Genomic DNA, 23,982 nt, shown 5'->3' with positions numbered 1-23,982 from the left:
AAGCAGAGTTCCTAATTCCAAAGGATAAGCAGAGTTCCTCTTCTTCCTCCTATCATGTGCTCCATCAGCAGTTCATTTTCAGGGCTGCTTTGCAAAGTGTCCCAAAGAGCAGCAGAGGTAATTTCAAATCAGGGCAGGGAGTCCAGTCAGGAATAGTTTGGAATTTAGAGTTCTCCTCTACATCCTCTGAGTTTCATGACACAATAAAGCTGCAAGAAGGGATTTGGAGTATTCAAAGGGACAAAAGGTCTGTTGTCCCTTGTTAGAAGGGTTTTAGGCACTGAGGTTGTGTACGTTGCATTTGGGAATTGCTTTCTTTGCTTTCTTGGCCTCAAATCATTGTCCTGTTCTTTGCAGGACCTCTCGAGTGGGATGATTTTCAGTTTGATTTCCCAGTTCAGTGAGACCAGCAGTGTGGATGGAGTCTGGGGGGTGAAGCCTTGATTTGGGGCTTGACTAAAATCCTGTATTTCTCTGCAGAGAGCCACAACCAGCGAGGGAGGCCGAGCTGTGTTGCCGTGGACGATTACGAGAGCGAGGGTGGCAGCATGATCAGCCAGACAGTGGCCATGGCCATTGCAGGGACTTCTGTCCCCCAGCTCACCAGGCCCAGCAGTTTCCTACTCCCTTCTTCGGTACAAATCCATTTCCTGACCCTCAGTCTGTGTCAACGAGCAAATATCCAGCAGGCTCTGTGGGGACCCACATCAGTTTGTAGTTGGGTGTGCAGAGGGGCAACAAGGGGGACAAAGCACATTTGCATGTTGCTGTGTGTGTATCAGAGGGGCATAAGAAAATGCCAAGGAGGGGTAGGAATCAACAAACCTCAGAAAGTGGGAGAATTCTCTTTCCTGATAAAAAAGCAATTCTATAAAAGCTCTGTGAAGTGCAGTAGTCACTCTGAGCTTTAAACCTGAAGAACAAATTCTACCCCAGGTAAATCCTACGTGGCTGAGGACAAGGAGGAGCCGTGTTCCCTGTTCTCTGCACAGAGAGGGAATCCTGATTCTGGTAGCAGGCAGACCCTCCCATTCTGCCTTCTCTTACCTTTACTCCAGGACCACAGCCCCACCCCATTTTGCTGGGGTTTAGGTGCACTCTCAGTGAGACCCTGAGAGATGCTTGAGATAACATGCAGCCCCTCTGCTTAACCCCTGAGCTGCTGAGGTTATTACAGTTATCTCAAGGGATGAACCTCACTCTGTGGTGGTGGGAATGTGAGCCCTGTCCTGACCTGTGTTTCAGAGTGGCAGGCAGCACTCCACCTTCTCAACAGAGTCCAGCCGCAGCCTCCTCATCTGCCTGCTGTGGGTGCTGAAGAACGCGGATGAGAGCGTCCTGCAGAAGTGGTTCACTGACCTGTCAGTGCTGCAGCTCAACCGCCTGCTGGACCTGCTCTATCTCTGTGTCTCCTGCTTTGAGTACAAGGTACTGCCCAGCTGGAACCTCCTGCAATCCCTCCCGGGCCCTGCCAAGGACCTTTACGCTCCCACCCTTTACACGACTGCGGAAAGGCATTTCCTGCTCTCTCCAAAGTATTTCCTGTATTCACAATCCCAAGGCCAGGCTTTTCCCATGTTTACTTCCCAGCCATGTGAGTGTCTGTGCCTTGTTCCACTTCTCAAGCAGTTTGTGCTGCTTGCCCCTCATCTGGGAACTGCTGCAGTGCCACTTTGAAAAGAGAGTTTTCTGTAGCAATGCTGGAATTTGAGTGTATTAATCTGTATTCCTTTCTTGCTGCATGTCTGTAGATATTTTGAGTTGTTAACTCATAGCAAATATCCCAATTTGAAAAATCTTCCCTCATGGTTTTGTTTGGAACTCGCAGGGTAAGAAAGTGTTTGAAAGAATGAACAGTCTGACGTTTAAGAAGTCAAAAGACATGAGAGCCAAACTTGAAGAAGCAATTTTGGGCAGCATAGGGGCAAGGCAGGAAATGGTCCGAAGAAGTAGAGGACAGCTGGGTAAGTAAAGGAGTCCTCTGTGCCATCCCTTTTCTTCCAAAAGCTGCTCCTCCCATCCCCAACAATTATTTGCACCTATCTGTGGTGTAGGATACAAAGAGGCCCCTAGGAAGGCTGTTTGCAGCATCCTTCCCTGGGTCTGCAAAATCTCTACACCTTTCCTAAATTGCAGGCACTTCATTTGCTACTTGATTGCCTTTTTAAGTGACACCACATCTCATTTATGGGGTGTTCTTGCTTTATTTTTTTCCAGTGTAGCATCTTCTGGAGAGTCCTGGAAAACAAACTGCCTGATTTTGCTCTGACAGCTCTGAAAATGCCTGGGCATTTCTGCTGACTTAAGGAGACTTGAAATAGCTGTAGTTGGGCTAACAGGCTCCTTCTGATGATTTCTACTGTTTGTAAAACCCAGTAATTTTTAGGAACACCCAAAATTCAAAGGGTGGCCTAGGGTTAGGACAAGAATCAGAGCTGTGATTTTGTCTCCTGGTCTGCCACACGAGCCTGTCCTTGTGGGCTAAGGTGGAAAAGTAGTTTAGAGCCATAATTAAGGAATCACTTCAGAGATGGGAACCTTTATTTTTTTTCTTAATGTGGCTGGATTACTTTTATTACTTGAAATTCCCCTGCCCTCCCAGCAATGAGAATAAAAGATTGTGAGGTGGAAAGGGGGGGTCTTGGCAGCACCCTGAGAACATTCCTGGGTGCCAGTCAAGGACAGCAGTGTTGGAATGCTGAGGGTTGGCACACTCAGGCTCCTTGTGCAGTCCAAGGAGGGGACTCCTCTCACCAGTGAGTGCCTCAGCTGCCTCTCTGTGTCTCATGCCACTCAGCAGTGACAGAGTTAGGGCCATGTAAACATCCTGGGTGAGTGGCACAGAGCCTCAGGCTCTAGAAAATCATCTTTGTTGCCACCTGCCACTTGTGAGCAGATCTGGAGCTGCTGCTCGTGCAGCTGAAGCGAGCATCAGCTGACTGCTGTTGTTTTGCTGTTTCCCTGCAGAGAGGAGCCCTTCTGGGAGTGCCTTTGGAAGTCAAGAGAACCTGAGATGGAGAAAGGATATGACTCACTGGCGGCAGAACACCGAGAAGCTTGACAAGTAACTCTGCCTTTTCCTTCTGCTCTACCCCTGTGCCAGGCCTGTGAGAGCAGGGTCCCCCTCCCCACAGAAGGTCACTGCCAGCTCAGGTTTGAGCCCTCAGATGCACAGGGCTGGCATTGCAAAAAAAAAAAAGCAAACAAACAGCTTTTACTCCAACACTGCCCTCCCCACTCTTTGCCTTTCTGCTGTCCCTTGCTTCCTTAGACTTCCAAATCAGATTTAAAGAGATTTATACGATCCATTACTGTCTTAAAACCCTGCCCTAAGCTGTAATTTAGAGGGAAGATCCATTAAGAGTTTCCACAGATAGCATTTATATCTCATGTCATATTTCCTTTATTCCATAAGAGCATTCTGGAGTTCTCAAAGCTCGCTTTCTTTTCCTGTCCTAATCCATCACTTTGATTGTTTTTCCACATGTGCTGTGCTTTTAGAAGCCACAAACCAGCCAGGTACTGTAGCATTGGTGTGCAGTTCTTACAAATTGCCATTTTGTACATCTGCAGACTCAATCATCACAGCATTGTTTGTGATGCTTGGCAGAACTTCTCAGTGTGTGTGTGCAACTGACTGGAATGAGCTCTTTTGGCTTATTACACCCATTTCCTTGAAAATTCCCTCTCTTGGTGTGGTTTAATCCAGAGGGCTCAGGAGTTGTGTTTGAGCTTTGCTGTGCACGTTTTCTGTCTCCTCAAATTGCAACCTGTAGTCTCCATCCTCCCAGCAAAAGAATTGTTCCTTATCCTAGGGAAGCAACCTCAGCCCGAGGGAAGCTCTGAAGAAACTGAGGAATGGGATCCTCAGAGCCCACATGGAGATCAGGCCAAATTTTATCCTTGCAGACATTGACTCTTCCTGGACTAGAAAGCAATTCTTCACAGCCTTTCATTGTTTTGTCCCACACAAAAATGTAATTTCTCCTTATGACAAGTGGTGGCTTTTTGTCCAAGGCTCCAGTCCTGTTGAGTCATTGGGAAAGCCAAATGACCAGGGTGTTTCACCCTGCTGATGAAGTGATGTACATAAAAATTCCAGAGTCACACCAGATTAGAATTTGGCCTGAAAGACTCAGCAGCTCACTGCCAACACTGGGTCTGAGTCCTGTCCTTCCCAGAAGGATCTCAAGTACACATCTAACAGCTGTGGAATTCCTTGGTGGTCAAAGGATGGTGTCTCACCTCACAAAATGAGCTGCTTAGATAAAATAAAACTCTCTAGAGCTGCTTTCTAACCCCTGCTTGCTGTGACTGGCTCTGCTGTGTCCTGTGTGTGTAGGTAGAGCCTGGCCCTTTGAAACCCCATAAACAAGACTTTTCACTCCAAAAGCTCTGCACAGCTGTCTTTTTATGCAGATGGTATTATTTTATGGGGGATCAGGTTCCTGAAGATGTTGGGGGTGTGAGCCAGCTCCCAGAAGATGTGGAGTGTGGCAGGGAAGGGCTGCTGCAATACAGCTCCAAGAGCCAAATAATTTCTCCCTCTTTCTGTGTGTTTTTTTCTGGGATTTTGGTCACCCTGCTGCTGGGATTTGGCCTGGCACGAGTCTGTCAGTGACGGCACCTGTGGCAGGGCAGGCCAGGGTTGTGCTCTTTGAGTACACCCCTGGATCTGTGCCCAGTGCAGCTGGTGCCACTGGAAGGGGCTGGGTGTGCTGAATTCCTGGAGCCACAGGTGTGAGTGGGTGTCTGGACTCTGCAAGGCTTTCCAGGAAAACAAGTGCCTGGCATGGAACAGCAAAACCTTGTCCTTCAGCTGAGAGAGGAAGTTGTGCTTCAGGGATTAAACGCAGTGTAGCTTGGAGAGATAAGATTGCAGCCTGGCAGGCTGCAGTGTGAGGGGGAGTGCAGGTTCCCAGCTCGTGTAGCACCACCGTGTGTCCACAGCATAAAGCCACATGTCCTGTTCCTGGTTGTGCTGTCGCATGCCTAACGATGCTGCTGAGCCAGTTTGGAGTTGGACTGGGCTTCTAAACTGTTGTTGTGTTTCTGGGAGAGTAGTGAAGTGTCAGAGAGCAGTGTGAGCTCTCCAAGCATGATGAACGTGAAGCCTCTGTAAGTCTGTACTTGTAAAAAAACTGAGTTTTCCTTCCTGTCCTCTCAGGGGGTGCATTGAAATATCTTTGTGGTGTTGTCCAGTGATAAATATGCAAACTGTAACTGGGAGTTTCCTGCTAGTGAGAGAACATTTTTGACTGGAAAATATGTAGGTCTGTTTCTAAATCAGGAAGTAATTTTATTTCTTTGTTTTCTCTGATCAGGTCAAGGGCAGAGATAGAACACGAAGCACTCATCGACGGGAATCTTGCAACAGAAGCCAACCTGATAATTTTGGATACTCTAGAGATAGTTGTACAGGTGAGGCTGATAAGAAAATGGAGATGTAATGGCATTGCAGTCACCTGGCCAGGCAGCACTTGGTTAAACAGAACTGCCTCGGTGCTGAGAGAGCTGTTCAGCTGCAGCAGCAAGGGAGTGATGCCTCTTCAAATACCAGCCTGGAACAATCTGGTTTTACATTGCAATACCTTCCTTCAGTCTTGAAATTGAGATTTGAAGAGTCTCCCTTCCTTGTAATATAAGAAATAGTTATTCAGGAATGAATTGTAAAAATTTCCAAATCTTGCCCTATCCCAAACAGTTCCTCCAGTTTTTCCCCAAACCTGCCTCGAATCACTGGGATCCAGGTCAACCTCCTGGGCCTGTACTCACTTTGTCCCCTGATTTCTGTACAGATGAACCTGGGCATGGACTGGGAGCAGGCAGGACCATGCTTCCCAAATCCACCTCTGATCTGCTGAGAGACCCAGGAATCCCAAGGATTGTTCAGGTGTTCCTCACCCGGGGGTTGCCTCAGAACGGGGCTGTTTGGCAGGCCCAGCTAAGTGGGTCATTTCCCCATGCAAAGGGCTCTTGGTCAGAGCTATTTGCACTCTCCCACCTGGACAGGCACACAGGAGGTTCATTTTTCTTGTGGAATCTTGGTTTCCCATTTTTCTCATTGAATCTTGGTTTCCCTGTATCTCATGGAATCTTTGTTTCCCTGTTTCTCATGGAGTCTTGTTTTCCCTGTTTCTCATGGAGTCCTGGTTTCCTTTGCAGACCGTGTCGGTGACGGAGTCCAAGGAGAGCATCCTCGGCGGGGTGCTCAAAGTGCTGCTGCACAGCATGGCCTGCAACCAAAGTGCCCTTTACCTCCAGCACTGCTTTGCCACACAGAGAGCTTTGGTCTCCAAGGTGAATCCCCTGTGGGGGCACAAATCCCCCCTGAGCAGCACTGAGGGAGGAAGGTGCTGTTCCTTCCTTTGTATGGGGCCACTTCCCCAAGCAATTATTATTTTGGGCAGTGTTAATTTTCAGGCAGCATAGCCTGGCCTGGTTTTCATGGGCAGTACCTGCATTTCTGCATTTTGGGCTTGGCTGCAGCAAAAAGTGCAGCTCACACACCATGGCTGGGATGTGAGTTCCTGCTGGCTGGCACTGAGTGGGAAGAGGGGAGCTCTGCTCAGTGTGGGGAGCTCAAGGCACAGGTGGGGTTTAAGCTGGACAAATCTCACTTTAAATGGATTTGTTTCCCAGTTTCTGTAGGTGTGCGGGTTGAAGCTCAAAGTTTTAAGCCTGAGATTTTGGGAGTGATGTAAATCATTGTGAGGGTGTAGATATAGGAGCAAGTTGGAGTGGAAGATAAAATGAGTTGCCTTCCTGTGCTGCCAGTTCTGCCTTACTGTAAAGTGATTGAAATGAGCATCATTCCCCCAAAACAGAAGGGGTTGGGCTCCCTCTCATTGCAGTGCACCCTCACTGCTGCCTGTTGGTCTGAGTGCTCATCCCTGCCTGTTCCGATTTCCTCCCCTGCTGTTTTCCAGTTCCCTGAGCTGCTGTTTGAGGAGGAGACAGAGCAGTGTGCAGACCTGTGCCTGAGGCTCCTGAGGCACTGCAGCAGCAGCATTGGCCCCATCAGGTCCCACGCCAGTGCCTCCCTGTACCTCCTCATGAGGCAGAACTTCGAGATCGGGAACGTGAGTCCTGCTGCTCTCCCTGGGTTATTGCAGATAACGGGGTTGGGGCTGCTGGCTGTGGGTGCAGTCCCCCACAGAACTGGGGGGCACCCTGCTTCTGGCCAGGGCCTGGGGGGGGGATTGACAGCAAAGATAATGGGATTAAAGTTTTTAAAGCTTGACCAAATCAAAACTAACTGGGATCAAGGATGTTTCATGAGAGGGTCATCCTGTTCAGAGTGTGTGAGAGGACACCATGTGCAAACAGACAACATTAATATTTTTGCAGGAGAACCTTTATCTGGAACTAAATAATCATCAGATTTTGATGTTTGGCTGCACCAGGTTGATTCTAATCACTGCTCTGAGACAGCCTTTCTTGCAAAACTTCAGTTTTCTTTCTCTGGCGGGTCAGGAGGAGGGTGCCATGAACAAAGCACTGCTATTGCACTGTCTCCAGGCTGCTGAAATACCATAACAACATCTCTGTTGCAGAACTTTGCCAGAGTGAAGATGCAGGTGACCATGTCCCTCTCATCCCTGGTGGGGACATCCCAGAACTTCAATGAAGAATTCCTGCGGCGTTCCCTCAAGACTATTCTGACATATGCTGAGGAGGATCTGGAACTTAGGGAGACAACATTTCCTGACCAGGTAAAAGACAGAAACTACAAGACATGCAATATGTAATTCATTAACAGGCTTTGCCTAAACCTCCATCTAGAACTGGAATTTGCTGGCGTTCCTGGAAAGGGTTTGGATTTTGGTATTTTTAATCATCTAATCACATAAAACTCAGGTCTTTGATTAGTTCTGACAAGATGCAAAAATTCAGAGTGACTTTGTTCCTCACATAACAATGTGTAGCTCAATTCCCATTGCCAGTTCCTTACAACAGCTTATTTTTCACAGGTCCAGGATTTAGTGTTCAACCTCCATATGATCCTGTCAGACACAGTTAAAATGAAGGAGCACCAGGAAGATCCAGAAATGCTGATTGACCTGATGTACAGGTAGAGTTGGCACTGTAGGGACAGGAGATGTCAGTGCTCAGCGTGGGTTTGGGCTCAGATGCTGCACATTGGGGCACTTAGAGGACTTGATTGTGGAGCAGGTTGGGTCTCACTGCTCACAGACCAATCTATGCCTGTCTGTTGTGTTTGACTGTGGTGCTGAGAGGTTTTGTTTGGCATTTGGGCAGCTTATCTTGGCTAAAAGGAGTTTTCATTCCCCAGCCACCCCTGGAAATCTCATCTTCCATCTGAGTAGGGAACTCTCCCTGCTTGCTGCAGGGAAAGCTTGGGGGTCTTCCAGCACTTGCTTGCCCAGAAGGCTTTTTGGTGGTACATACAATGGTATCCATATGCAAAAGATATTCCAGAGCCAAGTTAAGCTCCCAAGTGCCAAATTTCATGGTGCTGTCTGCACAAATGGCCCTGAGGGCTTCTTAGTGGTCAGCAGAGGTTTTGTTGTAGGGAGCCAGGCAGGTGTGCTCTGATTGTGCCACACCTTTGGATTGCCACCAGCCTCAGGTGAAACATGGGCTTTGGGCAGGAGCTTCAGCATCACCCACTGCTCACCCACCACTAACTGGCTCAGAAATCTGTAGTTCAGGGTGGCTTCCATCTCAACAGCTTCTTGTCTCAGGGATTTCCAGACAGCACCAAGGGGGTTGGTGTTCAAGCAGAAGCGACTAAACACAGTGTGAAAAAACCATGCTGAAGGGCTGTGCTGGTTCAGAAGGAAAGGACATGGAAGCACAGAGGTTTTGTCTCCCTTTAGGATTGCCAAGGGCTACCAGAATTCCCCTGACCTGAGGCTGACGTGGCTGCAGAACATGGCAGGGAAACATTCTGAGAGGAGCAACCACGCCGAGTCTGCCCAGTGCCTGGTGCACTCTGCAGCCCTGGTGGCCGAGTACCTGAGCATGCTGGAGGACAGGAAGTACCTCCCTGTGGGCTGTGTGACATTCCAGGTGGGCATCATCCTCTCTAAGGGGTTTTTGGGCTTTGCTGCTGAGCTACAAAGTGTTTCCATGTGCTGGGAGTTCTGTGCCTACATCCTCAAACCATGCTCGCTGTTTGTTGCATGAATGAGATGCTGCTCTGTGAGGAATATGTATTTATACAGATCCTCTACAAAAATAGATGTATTTTATATATACACTACAAAAATAGCAGTATTTTACATATATACTCTACAAAAATAGATATATTTTATATATGCACTACAAAAATAGCAATATTTTACATATATACTCTATAAACATAGAAAACCGTATTTTACGTGTATACTCCACAAAAATAGAAAGCTGTATTTTATATATATACTCTACAAAAATAGAAAGCCACGTCTACAGAAATTCCAGGATTTGACTGCCTTTCAAAGTATTGAAAGTTGAGTGTTGTTTGAATTGAGTAAATATATTTTTATCTCTTGTATCTCCCCAGAACATATCTTCCAATGTTTTGGAAGAGTCAGCAGTTTCTGATGATGTTGTGTCACCAGATGAAGAAGGAATCTGTTCTGGGAAGTATTTTACAGAAGCTGGCCTGGTGGGATTGCTGGAACAGGCTGCAGCATCTTTCTCCATGGTAGAAGACTTTCATTTCTTTACCTCCCTTCTCCAGCAACCTCACACTGCTGGGCAGTAGGAAGGAAAATGTTTTCTCTCTTGAGTGTGTAATGCTATTGTAAATGCTTCATTTGCACAGAACAGTTGGAGTTTTAATTGTTTAAAACAGCCTGGTTTGCTCTCTGGAGTAAACCAAGGAGAAGGAGTGAATTAATTCCCATGGCACAACATGAAGTGTCATTCAGTGGGGTTAAGCACAAGTAGCAATAAATCCAGAGCAAAAACCTGGAGTTCCTGCTCAGCCCCTCTGTGCAGTGACTGCCCAAGATAGGCTGGACCCATTCCAGGAGAGAGATCCTGAGCATCTTCCCAAGTCCATTTCTTCTGGGGTGCCAGAAGTGGATGCAGAAGTCAAACAGGCTGAAGATGTACTGAACAGAAAAAGCTGAAATGTGCACTTGAGCTTTTCCATATTTAATGCCCATAGGTTTGGTTAGGATTGTTTACTCCTGTGCCTGTGTCCATCCAAAATATCCCAGGATTGGTTATGTTAATGATCCTAATTACTGGCAGCAAGGTGTAATGCACCAGGCTCTTGATTTCAGGGGTAACTGAGGATTTTATTCCATTTATCTCTGGGTGCATTTCAAGAAATGAAGTGATTATCCCACAGTGGAGTCTCAGCCACCTTTTCATTTTGCAGTTTTATCATTTAAATGCTGTGTGTTTTTCTGGCTGTTGAATTGATAGAGCAATCTGATGGGCCTTATTTTTGTAGGCTGGCATGTATGAAGCAGTTAATGAGGTTTACAAAGTCCTTATTCCTATTCATGAAGCCAACAGAGATGCCAAGAAGTTGTCTACTATTCATGGTAAACTGCAGGAAGCATTCAGCAAGATTGTTCACCAGGTAATGGTTTGAATTTTCAGCTGCAGGGTGAATTGTGAAGAAACTTCAAATGCTCAGTGCAAGGAAAATGAAAAACCATTATTCAGATTCCAGAGAATTGTCAAATGATGATCCACAGTAAATACAAGGATCATTAACAGTTTTTTTTTTTCCTGGAATTTAATACAAGAGAACATCATAAACCAAGATTTGTTGTAACTTCAGAACTATCCAAGACTTAAAAATTCCAGTTTACCCTTTCAGATGTTCTTTTAAACTGTATTTTGCATGCTGGGAAAACCCACTGTACCTTGCCTTTAGCCTGGTAGGTAACATCCAGAAGTGCTGGGGGGTTTATTTGTTTGTTCATGTGGTGGTTAAAGAATTGAAGGAACCTTTCCAAACTTGGATGGTGCAAAAGCCACCAGCTTAATTAAGGGCTGTGAGGGCCTGGCTGTGCTGGGCCAGAGGAGGCTGCTTTGGCTGTATGATGACTTAGAACCATTGAAACCATTGCAGGCTTATTGCTGGTCATGTTTTGGCCTTTGAAACTCTTTTTTTTTTGGTTTCTGTGACATGCCCTTTTTACTTTTTATCACACAGAGTACTGGCTGGGAGGTAGGTAACTCCATCTTAGTTAGCAAAGAACACTAATTGAGTTTCCAGATGACTCACGCCAACGCTTGCCCACATGTGCTAGCTGTGGGTGTTTCTGTTGCTGTCTGCTGTTTAAAACAATTCATTAACCAAAGAAATCCCAATAAACCGTGGTTGTAGTAGGAATTTCTTCATAAGCAGCTGTAGGTAGTGCATGGATGCTGACGTGTTCCACTAATGAGGTTCTTTGGTGAATGAGCCACTGTATCATCACTAGTTTGTTTTTATAATTTGTTTATATTTCTTTCCATCAGCATTGACACAGAAAATCATCCCTCCATACCATATTTTCACCCCACCCACAGGGGTCGATTTAAGCACCAATGCTCAGAGGTACCAAACACAAACCTGGTTTGCTGCAGGTGCACCTTTGATCTCAGAGGAGAAACTGCTTCCTTCTGTTCTCAGTCAATTTATGTAGGGGTTTATCTGGCAGTAAAAGGGCTCAGTTGTGTTAACTGGGGCCAGTTTTGCTGCCTGGGTTTTTGAGGAAAGCTGTGTGCTCACAGTTCTGCAACACACACCACGAGAACCACGCTTTTGGGTTAAAAATGGACAAAGCAATTGAATGATCTGCAGGGCCACTTTGACTCCAGCCCTAGTCCAGCTGGCACAGTGGGTGCATGAGCATGGAGAAGTCTCAAAAAGCACTAAAAAGCTCTGTGAATATGATGTTCTTTGTTTAGGCTTCATCTTTTCAGCTTATTTTTGCTTTTCTATGGATCAGGCAGCTCATTTTGGGCCACCTCCCTCCAGGTTTCCACCACAAATTTACTGAACCGAGGCTGAGACAAAAAAACCTTTGGTGTTGCGGGACATAATTAAGGCTGGAGATGTCTGAATGTCAGCTTCAATTCCAGCCTGGCAAAAAAATGGAAATTGAGCAGCTTAAAAACCTTGACACTTCAGGGCTGGCCCTGGAAATCATCCCTTTGTCCCCATGGAAGGTCCAGGCAGACATAGCCCAGCAGAGAACCTGTGCTAGGTGTGGAAATGATGCAAATGTGTTCAAGCCAACAAGGCCTGTGAGCATCTGTTTTATTATTCTGCCCCTAAATCGACCCCTGGAGAGACTCCTGCCATTGGTTATGATTCTAACACCACTTGGTCATGTTTTACTGCATGGTAAAAGACACCGTGGGTTCAGCTCTCGTCTGTCATCGTGCTCCTTCATTGCCACACTTTTTCTGACCTTTGTGCTTTGTAGCTTTCAGGTTTGTTGCATGTTTTGCCCTTTTTTCCCCCTCCCCTTATTTTAAATATTTTAATGGATGCTCGCCCCCCCCCCCTTTTTTTTTTAATTTTAAAATTTATTTGCTGCCAATTTGCTGCTTGTTTGTTTTATGGAATTTCCCTAATTAAATACTTTCTGTTTTCTCCTCTATCGCCCTGGTTGCTGACCCTCCTCCCCACTCTTACTATTGTCTGTTGTGGTAAGTTCCTACTTGTGGAATTTTTTTTCCCTTTCTCTGCCCCTTTTCCCCCACCTCCCCTGTTTGTTTTTGGTTTGTTTTGGTTTTTTTTTTTTTGTTTTTTTTTGTTTTACACTGTGGAACCCCCAATTTCATTTTAGCAAAGAGCTATGCCAACAGCAGCACCCCCCTCATGGCACAAGGAATGTGGTGTTGCCATCTACAAGCATTACAGTGTCCTGGGGCTGGCACCAGAGCATTCCTGAGCTCTCCTTAAACACACCAACTGATGGGCTTGGTGTGCTTATTCATGGAATAATTGTTGAATTCATTCTATTTGTTTGCTTTCCAATTAGGAAAATTAAGAAAAAAATCTTTTCATGCTGTGCCACGAGAATCTAAAAACTCTTTTCAAGCTGTGCATGGGGAGGTTGCCAGTGGATAACAGGGCTCCAGGAGCTGATTCTTTCCCAAAAAAAATCAATATTGGAAGACTTGGAGTAGTTGGCAACACTGTAAAGGACCTTGGGTTAAAATTGAGCAGGAAAATAACAGTGCTGGGTTTGGTAAAGATGGGTTGAATTCTGTATTTTGAAGAAGTTGCTTTGTTCCTGCACCCTTCAGGCAGCTGCTGCTGTCCTGGAGGAGGAAGCAATGATCCCTCTTGCATCTGATTTATCTTTTATTTCCCCCCAAATCTTGTTGGCAAAGCTTTTTGTGTGCGTGCAAGAGATAACCCCAAAACTTTATTCCCAGCAATATTTGGAAAGGTATTTACCATGCATAATAACAAATCATGAACCTTCATAAGTCATGGTGGCTGTTACCTGCTCTGCCAGTTGTGTGATGGCTATTCAGTGTTCACCTTCATTCTCTTCTCCTCCCAAAATCCTATTATTTTTTGATAAAATAATAGGAGATATGATGCTTTTAATAATTCCTCCCTCATATCTGCATTTTTAGCTCTTGCCAGAAACAAGACCACAGAGCATTTAATGATTTGTTCAGTTTTCCCTGCTGTGGCTGGGAAGTGGTTTGGTGTTGGCTGAGTTGGAGATGCCAGTACAGAGCCATCCCCTGTCCCCAGTGCCAGGCATGGGGCTGATCCCAGGGAAGTGGCAGCTCCTGAATATCCCTGGCAGGCCTGGAAGTGTTTCCCCAAAGGCCTTTGCTCCCATTCCCTTGCCTCCAGGCACAGATTCCCAACATGAGTCACATCAGGGGCTGGCAGTGCTCCTCCCTGCTGCCTCTGGGGTCCCTTTAACTGGGATCCAGCATCTGGATTTAGCAGGGAGAGCCAGAGCAGCGTGGGGATGAGCTGGGGGCTGACCTCACACAGGGACAGGGAATCTCACCAGGCTTCCCTGCAGCCCTGCCACTCCTGGGGCTCCCCAGTGCCCCAAAACTCTTATTTTATGCATTTAGAAAATGCCAGCAGGACTCCTCAGGGATTTATGCTGATCAGCAGACAGCATTCTCTTCCTCCCTTGTCATTTTTACCCTGCCTGTAAAAAGGAGCTGCCTGGGCAGGTGTCCATGGCAAAAACTCACTTGTAAGGATCTGGTTCTGCAAATGCTTCCCATCCTGGAAACCCCTGGCCCAGGAGGGAGGAAAAAGCTCATGAATTAGAAATCAGTGTGTCCTCAACTACCCAGTGCCAGGGCTGGGGCAGGATCCCACAAACTTTGGCTCTGGGGAGCTGATCCATGTGGCAGCTCCCCCCAGGCAGACACGGAGTCATGGAATGGTTTGGGTTGGAAAGGACCTTAAAGAGAGCAGGTTCCAACCCCACCTTGCCCCAGGTGCTGCCTTGGGAAGGACTTTGAGAAAGGAGCCCTGGAGTCAGAGCCTTCTGTCTGTGAGAGTGAGATGGAAGCTGGAAATGCTGAATATTGAGGGATTTTAGTGTGGATAATGTTATCCAAAACTGTGGCTTTGAAAAGGTAGTGATGAGGAAAAAAGGGTTCAGTAGCTCAGTCCTGCATGGATCCAGAGGGATGGGCACTGGACAGAGGCAGGGAGTCCAGGGAAATGGCAACATCCAGTGAAACAGCAGCAGCTCTGCAGCTGCAGTTCCCACCCTGGAGGGCTCCTGGGGTCCTGTGGTGTGCTGAAAGCTCTGGGGGTTTCAGTGGGGCTGGAGAAGAGCCCCTCTCTGCAGGAGGATTCCCAGAGGGACAGGCTCTAGAGCAGGGTCCAGGGAGCCCTGGTGTTGCTTTTTTGGGATGAGGGCTGCTACTCACCCCAGGTGCCTCCCGGAGGGCAGAGCTCAGCTCTGAAGTGGAAGTTTTTGGCCCTCAGGCACCTCCAGGGGGATGCTCCAGAGTTTCCTCCAGCCAGGAGAAGTGGCCATGCCAGTGATTTTTGCAGTCTGGAGTTTGCCTGAAGGGTTTTTTTTAATTTTAGTTTGGCTTATTTATCCTCTTTGCCTTCCATAGATCGTGTTCAGCATCACCACAAGAGATCAGTTTTGCCATAGCAAAATACTAAAATAAAACCTGGCAGCCAGGACACCTGTAAGGGCTGTTTGAAGCCAAACCCTAACCCAGCTCAGGGACCCAGAGTGTCCTTAACTGCATCACACTTTGTCACGAGAGTAAAGGTGAACATTTTGGAGTTTCTTGCTGAAAGGCATCCCTGGTTTGTGCATGCAGCGTGAGTTCTTTAACACAAGCAAGGTGTGTTTAATTTTTAAAGCATTTTTCTTCTCTCTCTCTCTCTCTCTCTCTCTTTTAATCAGATTTTCTCCGTTGCCTTTCCAGCAAAAAATCTTTCTTGTTTCTCTCCTTTTGTTGCGTTTCGGGGCCAAATTCACCACTGGCTCCCCTGGAAGCAGGTACATGGCACAGGATTGCATCTGCTTTCACCAGGAGTGACTTTGGCCCTCTCTCCTAGGCAGTTCCTAGAGAGTGTAACACCTCCCAGCTGGAATGCTGGTTCAAAAGCACTTGTGTGTGTGTGTGTGAGTGAACTGGACATTGACTTGGGCCCAACCCTGCAATTCCTGGACGGTGGATTTGGGGGGAATCCATGCTGGGTGATTCCAGGGGTGTCTGACCCCCTGCAGGGTCTCTGCACAGGCTTTGGAGAGCCTCAGATAATTATCTCAACAAAGGGATTTATTTGCCTTTGGCTGCCTCTCAGAGACATCTGATGCTTCTTAAGCTGAAAGAGAATAGATTTAGGTGGGATATTGGGAAGGAATTGTTCCCTGTGAAGATGGTGAGTCTCCAGTTCCCAGAGCAGCTGTGGCTGCCCCTGGCTCCCTGAAAGTGTCCCAGGCCAGGCTGGACAGGGCTTGGAGCAACCTGGGCTAGTGGGAGATGACCCTGCCCATGGCAGGGGTGGCACTGGATGGGCTTTCAGGCCCCTCCCAACCCAAACCATTCCATAATTCCATGCTGGCACCTCCAGGCTCCTCCTGGGTTGGGAGAAGTCATTGCAGGGTTGGGCTGATGGTCGTAACTGATCCATAGAATTCCATGTTAGTTTATAATTCCATTGTGGTGTTTGCTGCTAAATGCATCCATGCTGAGTTCCAGGTGTGGTTTTTTTTTTTCTTTCCCTTCTTTCTTTCTAATTTTTTTCTCTTGTTTTATAATTTCTTTTCATTTTTGCATAAATTCAGGAGCCTGCCTGCAGCCGTGCTTGGGGGTGTGCGTGTCTCCACCCTGAAATAACCTCTTGTTTCTCCATCCCTAGGATGGAAAGAGGATGTTTGGCACCTACTTCCGAGTTGGTTTTTATGGAACCAAGTTTGGAGACCTGGATGAGCAAGAGTTTGTTTACAAGGAGCCTGCAATAACCAAGCTGGCTGAAATCTCCCATCGGCTGGAGGTGAGAGGGTTTCACTGGAAGTTTAACTTCATCATCAGTTATTTCACAGGAGCAGCCCCTCAGAAAAGCAGTTTGGGTGTCTGAGAGCTGGGCTGGTGTCCCCTGCCCTCCTGCTGGTGCCACCTCTGTGGGAGGAGAGGAATTCCCTGATCAGAGGCTCTCCCTGAAAATTTGTGGAGTTCCCATTATCTTTCTACTCCAGTAAGGTCTTCCTAAGGCATAGACTGAATCTTTAGTCTCTTCTTTATCTTCTGGTTTCTCCAAGATGTCCCTGTGGTCCATAAGTTCTGCATTCCAGATGTCCAACCTCACTCAACAGTCCATCTCTCTCTCCCAGCCTTTGTTCATTGAAGCACAGCAGAGTTGGTTTAACAAAACTTAAAGCTTCATTAATTTTCCCAGGCTGTGCTGCCACAAAAGTAGGTTATGACAACGTTGCTAAATGCTGGCTGAGAGTAATTTAGGAATATCACAGTATTTATAATTTATATATATATATAGGTTATGATTAAAACAGTTAATCTAAATGTTAATTAAAATAAATAACTGAAATTCAGACATTCTATTTCCAGCACCAGTGGATCCTGAACTGACCCATTTTAGTTGCACACAGACACAAAACAAACCCAAATGCCTTGTTCAGAACCAGGCACTGCTGGAAGGCTCTCCTGCTTTCCAGGGCTTGTTTTTTCCCATTACCCTGGAATGTGACTGTTGGAATTCTCCTGGGTTCAGCAGGTCACATTCTGCCAAAGGCATGTGGAGCTTCACCTGCCCTGAATGGTGCCTTTGCCCTCCAGCCCTCACCAGGGCTGCATTTGATTTTTTTTTTCTCCTTGGTTGTAGGGGTTTTATGGAGAACGGTTTGGGGAAGATGTGCTGGAGGTGATCAAGGACTCAAACCCTGTGGACAAATGTAAACTTGATCCCAACAAGGTAAGGGCACAAGTACAGGTGTAGAGATAGAACAGGTCCTGAATGGGTGAAAATGCAGTGGGACAAATTCTGCCCTGAATTTCACCACGTGGGCAACAAAATCCATGTTCTGAGCATGTTGTGGCTGCTTGGGAGGAGAGTTTGGGAAAATAATTCCAGCAAGGGATGCAGGATTGGCCATTCCCTTCCTTGGCCTGGTAGTGGTGGGTGGGAAGGGAGGAGGTGAAAGGACAGAGGCTGTGCTGGCCTTGCTCTGCTGGGTGCAAGGCAGGAGGGGCTGTGCCATTCCCTGGCTTTGTGCAGCTGCAGCATTTTGTCACCTTTGTGCCACGTCCTTTGAGAGTAGCAGAAAGAGCAGGAGCAGGCCTGGGAAACAGGGCAGGGCATGACCTGCAGGGAAGGGTTTAGATTGGGTACTGGGGAGAAATTCATTGTTAGGTGGTGAGGCCCTGGCACAGGGTGCCCAGAGAAGCTGTGGCTGCCCCTGGATCCCTGGAAGTGTTGGAGCAGGTTGGAGCCCCCTGGTTTAGGGGAAGGTGTCCCTGCCTGTGGCAGGGGTGGGCTGGATGGGCTTTGAGCTCCCTCCCACACAAGGCATTGCATGATTCCATGATGTGAGAGGCATGAGAAGGGAAGGACAGCGAGCTGTGCTTTGCCCAGCCCACAAACTGGCAGCAGCACCTGGCTCCCTCTGGTCTGAGTGGGATTTCTGAAGGCAGAGCCCAGCCCCAGTTGGTGCAGCGGTGTTGGGAGGGCACAGCTCCAGCTGGGCCAGCACAGCTGAGGAGCACATTCCCTGCTGCAGGCCTACATCCAGATCACCTACGTGGAGCCCTACTTCGACACGTACGAGATGAAGGACAGGATCACCTACTTTGACAAGAACTACAACCTGCGGCGCTTCATGTACTGCACGCCCTTCACGCTGGACGGCCGCGCCCACGGCGACCTGCACGAGCAGTTCAAGCGCAAGACCATCCTCACCACCTCCCACGCCTTCCCCTACATCAAAACCAGGATCAACGTCATCCACAAGGAGGAGGTGAGGCTGCAGCCGGGTGGGCAGTGGGGCCTGGTGGTGCAGGAGGCTCCTTCAGCTCCGTTCCAGCTGGCCTTAGGAGCTCAGTGTGGGAATGTTCTTCACTCGGGGGCACCAAATGTGGGGTGGTGTTCACAGGGGTCCCAGGATGAGGGAAGAGATGAGAATCTTGACTCCATGTTTCAGAAGGTTGATTTATTATTTTATGATGTATATTATATTAAAAGAAAATTATATACTAAAAGAATAGAGGAAAAGATTTCATCAGAAGGCTAGCAAGGTATAGAAAGGAATGGAATGATAATAAAATCTTGTACTGCTTACAGCTTCAGCACAGGTGGCTGTCATTGGTCATCAAGTAAAAACAATTTCACATGCTGGGTAAACAATTTTTTGAATCACATTCTAAAGCAGCAAAACATGGAGAAGCTGTACTTTCTCAGCTTCTCAGGAGAAAAGATCTTCACAAAAAAATTTTTCATGAAATATGTCCGTGACAGCTTAGGAGTTCCTAGGGAATTCTCCCTGTTGCCATTCGACCCAAAGTAGGCCCAGACTGATTCAGGGCTGTGTCTGCCCCACCACCTCCACACCAGGGAGGGATGCTTGAAGAGCTCTGCAGGCCAGGCTGGGTTGGTGTTGGAGCAGCCTGGTCCAGGGAAGGTGTCCTGCCCATGGTGGGGGTGGGATGGGATGAGCTCTGAGGGCCCTTCCCACCCAACCATTTCATGATTCTGTGATAATGGAGGTTTGGTAATTTTCCAAGGATGGGCAGGATCAGGTGTGGTCACTGGGACACTGTGAGCAGTGACCCAAAGGGACACAAGTGCCACTCAGAAACATCTCAGACAGCTCTAGGGCACCCAGAAACACAGCTAAAAATCAAACCTTTTTTTTTGTTTGTTTTGTTTGTTTGTTTTTGTTTTTGTTAAGGTTGGGATTAAATGTGTGAGATGGTATTTTTGTTTGGATTTAGCTGTTTACTAGTTTTTAATTTAAATTATAGTTTTATAAATTGTGAGTTTTATAGAATTTTAATAAATTAAAAATGGAGTTGTATTTTTTAATAACGTTTCTTAAGGATAAATTGTTTAATTAAGAAATTATATTGAAATTATTTTTATTTTTAATTTAATAATTAATTATTTTGAGTTTGTAATGTGGATTCTTTATTTAATTATATAATATTTTAATTTTTGAAGAAAGTGAAGAAGGATTAGTTTTTGTTTTATATATATTATTTTATATATAAACAAAATTTCTATTTATATATTGTTTTATATATATTATATTTTAAATTTTTGAATTCTAAGTTTTTATGTGCTATTATATAATTTTATTTAAATTATATATTTATAATCTTAGTTATATTATTTAATTTTGGAAGCTTTCTTTATGGTTTTAGGTCAAATGTAATGTTCTTTGGGGGTTAGTGCCTGTCAGCGCAGAAAGTCTGAAATTCTCAGTAAGCAGGGTTCCAACACCACCCCACTGTGGCCTGGGTGTTGCTGAAGGTCTGTGCCTGGTTCCCAAGCTCAGCCATAACAAAAATCCTCTTCTGGCTTCTTGCTTAGATCATTTTGACTCCCATCGAGGTCGCCATCGAGGACATGCAGAAGAAAACCCAGGAATTGGCTTTTGCCACCCACCAAGACCCCGCAGACCCCAAGATGCTGCAGATGGTGCTGCAGGGATCAGTAGGTACCACAGTGAATCAGGTGAGGATCACTGTCCCAGCTGGGCTCTGGCAGTGCACAGCCTTGGGCCTTGTTTCTCAATTCCCCTGGAATTTGCTCAGTCTGTGGGATGTGTTTAGGGTCACTTAGGGTAGGTCTAGGCCAGCTGTTCCCAGTGATTTTGCTATTTGAGTAAGAGTCTTGAAAATGTGGAAAGAAACTGGGAAGAAACATCCCTCCCTCAGTTACTGCTCCTTCCTGGCACTTGCAGCAGTTTCTGCCTGCTCCTCTTGCCTAAACTTTCCCTTTGTTAGCCAGGCTCTGCAGGATTGTGTCCTGCTGTGGATTTTCAACAAAATGGAAAGCAGTGGAGAAAAACTGAGGAAAAGCTGAAGGAGCCTGAGTAAAGCACAGTGCACGATCTGGAAAAAAATCAGCTGGAGTTCTGAGTGCTGGGTTGAGTTTGTGGTGCTGGCAAACACTCCCTGGCTTCCATCTGCATTGTTTAAACTTTGCCTCAGTTGTGAGTTGAGCAAACTTTGTCAGGAGTCCTTATAAAGGAAAACAAATGGAGAATCTGTGCAGTTTCTCACACTGTTTTCCAAAAGCAGAGTTTTAAATAAAACAAAGCAAGGCCTAAAGGCGACTCGGTTGTCACTGAGGTTGGTGATTTACACCAGATTTCCCAGCTGCAGCTCTTCAGGATGCTTTGTGTAAGGAAACGTTGTGTTTTGTGGATGTTTTCTATGTGGCTGAACTTTCTCCAGTGATTGGGTGTGACAGACAGTTCCCAGAAGCTCACTGTGCCCCTTCTTCTCCTAAAGGGACCATTAGAAGTTGCACAAGTTTTCTTGTCTGAAATCCCCAACGATCCAAAGCTCTTCAGACACCACAACAAACTCCGCCTCTGCTTCAAGGACTTCACCAAAAGGTATGGGAAGGGTCCCCAGGGCACTGCCAGGTGCAGAGGCTGCTGCCACCCCAGCGGGGCCAGTGCAGTGACCCAGGGCTGTCCTGCTGTCCCTCCACCTGCCAGGTTCCATGTGCAGCTCCTTCCTCACCTGCCCTGCCCTTCCCTCTTGGTGCTGCTGCTCCCTGGCTTCGTGGCCCTTGCTGTTCAGCAGGGAGGAATTGATCCCAGCTCAGCTGTGAAATGTCCCAGAAAAATCACAACAGGCCAGAGCTCCCAGCCTGGCAGGGTCAGCTGGAATTGCTGGACTGGCCAGGAGATGAAATTTCCTTCTGAAGTGAATTTCTCCAAGCAGAGTGGAGGGATGCTGGCACAATTCCCTGGAGAAATGTGCTGGCTGCTCTACTTTCCTTGAGTCATGCAAACTGCAGCATCTTTTATAGCACCAAAACATTTTAAAAACCACCAAAATAATTGAAATGAAAAAGCTGTGAGCAAATAGATCCAGTGGAAGCATAGCTTTCCCTTGTGAAATAAATGGATTTACTGATACAGTTGTTTTCCTACCCTTTATTTAAATTACATCTTTGCAAGCAGAAGAGTTCTTGATGAACATCCCAGGCTGCTGTTTGTTAATCTCTCCTGACTCTAGTCATCTTTAAATCCTCTGGGACTGGAAGTGGCTCTGTGGAAATTAGCTTTTCATTTCTCTTCAGAGAGGATAAATGTAAGTGGAGGGTAAATGACAATAAAAAAGGAGTTGTCACTCTGGAAATGGGAGATGTGACACCCTCTCCTTGCCCCCTGGACACCAGGTGGTTCAGCTGAGCCCTGATGACCAAAAGACAGGACAAAGGGTGATCCCTGTGATCCCAGAGGGACAGAGTGGCTGTGTTTGTACTGTTGGATGAACAGACCTGCAGCAAGGGGCTGTTTCTGCGTGCCCAGCTCTCAGAGGGTTTGTGTTGCAGGTGTGAGGATGCCCTGAGGAAGAACAAGAGCCTGATCGGGCCGGACCAGAAGGAATATCAGCGGGAGCTGGAGCGCAACTACCACCGGCTCAAGGAGGCCCTGCAGCCCCTGATCAACAGGAAGATCCCACAGCTCTACAAGGCAGTGCTGCCTGTCACATGCCACAGGTGCATATTTGGGGTTCCTCTCGGGGCACAGGGTGTGAAACTGAGGGCTCTGAGCTTCCCGGGATCCTGCGCCATCCGTTTGTTTTCGGTCCTGGCTCTCCTGGCTGAGCCCATCCCTGTTCCCTTCTGTCCCTCCTGAGAGCACATTCCCTTCCCAGCAGCTGTGGTAGGTGGTGTTTGCAATGTTCCTTTTGTTCCTCAGCTAGGACAGTTGGTTTTTTGTTTGTTTCCATCCTGCATCCCATTCCTTTTAGATGCAAAACCACCCTCAGCGTGGCAGGAGTTTATTCCCAATGAAAATGGGATCAGGCGCTCCAGGGCAGGGGGAATTGTTGGTGCTGGAAGACCAGGGAGCTGGAGATTGGGTTTGTGTGAGACAGGACATAAAAATCCCAGTGGGAATCACAGGATCACAGAAGGGTTTGGGTTGGAAAGATCTGAAACACCATCCAGTCCCACCCCTGCCATGGGCACCTTCTGCCAGAGCAGGCTGCTCCAACCTGGTCTGGAAAGATTCCAGGGTTGGGGTTACCAAACCCTCCATGTGCAGCTGATGGATGAGCAGGGGGATTTGGGGTACAGCACTTTCCAGCCAGGCTGTGGCTCTCAGAACAGGGCCAGGAGTGGTTCCCAGCAGGAATCTGTGACCCCTGTGGAGCTCCTTGGCAGCAGGGCAAGGCTGGATGTTCCTGGAGCTGAACTCAGGGGGTTTCTGGCTGGGAGTGCTGCAGGAAGGTCCCTTCCCTCTCTGCCCAGCTTTGGGATGCTGCAGCTCTCCCCAGCTCTGTGTCCCAGCTGTTCCCTGGCAAATTTTCCTGACTGGCATGGTGGGAATACCAGAGCTTCCCTCCCCACCCAGCCAGGCACCCTACGAGTGCTTTTGGTGTGGTAATTATTGTCTGATCAGATAATCAGCCTAATACAGGTATGACATAAAATACCCTGAAAATCATAGAATATCCTGAGTTGGAAGGATCCCACAAGGATCACTGAGTCCAACTCCAAGCATTCCTGGCAAATTCCACTTTAGGGATGTGTTTGAAAGATTTAAATAAGGTTTCAGTTGTGCAGGTGTTTGTGCTGCTTCTGTGTGTACACAGGAATTAAACTTTCTGTCAGTGCTCTGGATGATACAAACCCAAACCCAAATCCTTGGAAAAGCAATGAGTTTTAATGCCAGTGGATTTAATTTTTGTTGTAACCAGCTCTAGGAAATACTGGAAATCAATTCAGAGTCATTCATCTGGTGAGGCTTCTTATTTCACCATGGAAAATCTGAGCTCATCATTGTATTTTCTCTCCCTCAGAGACTCCTTCAGCAGGATGAGCCTTCGCAAAATGGAAATCTAAACGAGTTAAAAACCAAAATAAAAAAAAAAAAAAAGCACTTAAAAATTTAAGGTTTTGAAAAGAAAAAGAGCCTTGTTATCAGCGCTGGGAATCAAAGAAGTTTTATTGTGAAATAAAACTTGGACTTCATCCTGGACATCCCACACACCTCTTCCTCCATCAAAGTGTTCAGTGGCCAAAAAATCATTCTGAAATGTCAAATGTAGACTTCTCAATGTTTGAAAAGAAAAAAAAACCCATCATGGCAGTGGTATCCAGAGTATTGGTGATGAGCTGTAAAGTTACCTGTTTTTTAAGGCATTTTTATGACTCAAAGGTACACTAAACGCATTTACCTTTATTTATAGCATTACCTAATGTTAAATTTATTTTACTTTTAGTTCCTATATTTAATTTATATTAGGACCATACGCAAATGCATTTTGGAAGTTTTTAATGTAGTGATGATGCTGATGGTTATTTTGATGGTACTATTAAATATGTGAATGTTTACACTTTAA

At 46.7% G+C, this 23,982-nt stretch overlaps 1 protein-coding gene across 11 annotated transcripts in view; it reads left to right on the top strand.

Annotated features, from left to right (window-relative positions):
• DOCK7 (dedicator of cytokinesis 7) overlaps window positions 1–23,982 on the top strand; it is a 96,685-nt gene extending 72,703 nt beyond the window's left edge. For 3 of the 11 annotated variants that reach the window (XM_036387773.1, XM_036387772.1, XM_036387764.1), the window contains 21 exons: window positions 481–635; window positions 1,246–1,428; window positions 1,829–1,964; window positions 2,968–3,064; window positions 3,502–3,519; window positions 5,325–5,421; window positions 6,166–6,300; window positions 6,930–7,082; window positions 7,557–7,715; window positions 7,974–8,074; window positions 8,844–9,036; window positions 9,512–9,655; window positions 10,415–10,546; window positions 11,129–11,143; window positions 16,307–16,432; window positions 17,279–17,368; window positions 18,174–18,410; window positions 19,982–20,125; window positions 20,908–21,014; window positions 21,965–22,132; window positions 23,440–23,982. In XM_036387773.1, the coding sequence (XP_036243666.1) occupies window positions 481–635; window positions 1,246–1,428; window positions 1,829–1,964; window positions 2,968–3,064; window positions 3,502–3,519; window positions 5,325–5,421; window positions 6,166–6,300; window positions 6,930–7,082; window positions 7,557–7,715; window positions 7,974–8,074; window positions 8,844–9,036; window positions 9,512–9,655; window positions 10,415–10,546; window positions 11,129–11,143; window positions 16,307–16,432; window positions 17,279–17,368; window positions 18,174–18,410; window positions 19,982–20,125; window positions 20,908–21,014; window positions 21,965–22,132; window positions 23,440–23,482 (2,633 nt within the window). In that variant the 3' untranslated portion in view covers window positions 23,483–23,982. Of the gene's footprint in view, window positions 1–480; window positions 636–1,245; window positions 1,429–1,828; window positions 1,965–2,967; window positions 3,065–3,501; window positions 3,520–5,324; window positions 5,422–6,165; window positions 6,301–6,929; window positions 7,083–7,556; window positions 7,716–7,973; window positions 8,075–8,843; window positions 9,037–9,511; window positions 9,656–10,414; window positions 10,547–11,128; window positions 11,144–12,620; window positions 12,766–15,357; window positions 15,432–16,297; window positions 16,433–17,278; window positions 17,369–18,173; window positions 18,411–19,981; window positions 20,126–20,907; window positions 21,015–21,964; window positions 22,133–23,439 lie in introns of those variants that run through there. The other 8 variants (XM_036387769.1, XM_036387767.1, XM_036387765.1 and 5 more) reach the window with 4 other exon arrangements.

The sequence above is a fragment of the Molothrus ater genome, chromosome 9 (genome assembly GCF_012460135.2).
Source record: "Molothrus ater isolate BHLD 08-10-18 breed brown headed cowbird chromosome 9, BPBGC_Mater_1.1, whole genome shotgun sequence".
Taxonomy (NCBI): domain Eukaryota; kingdom Metazoa; phylum Chordata; class Aves; order Passeriformes; family Icteridae; genus Molothrus; species Molothrus ater.
Note: the sequence above shows the minus strand (reverse complement) of the source record. Positions and strands in the feature narration are given on the sequence as shown.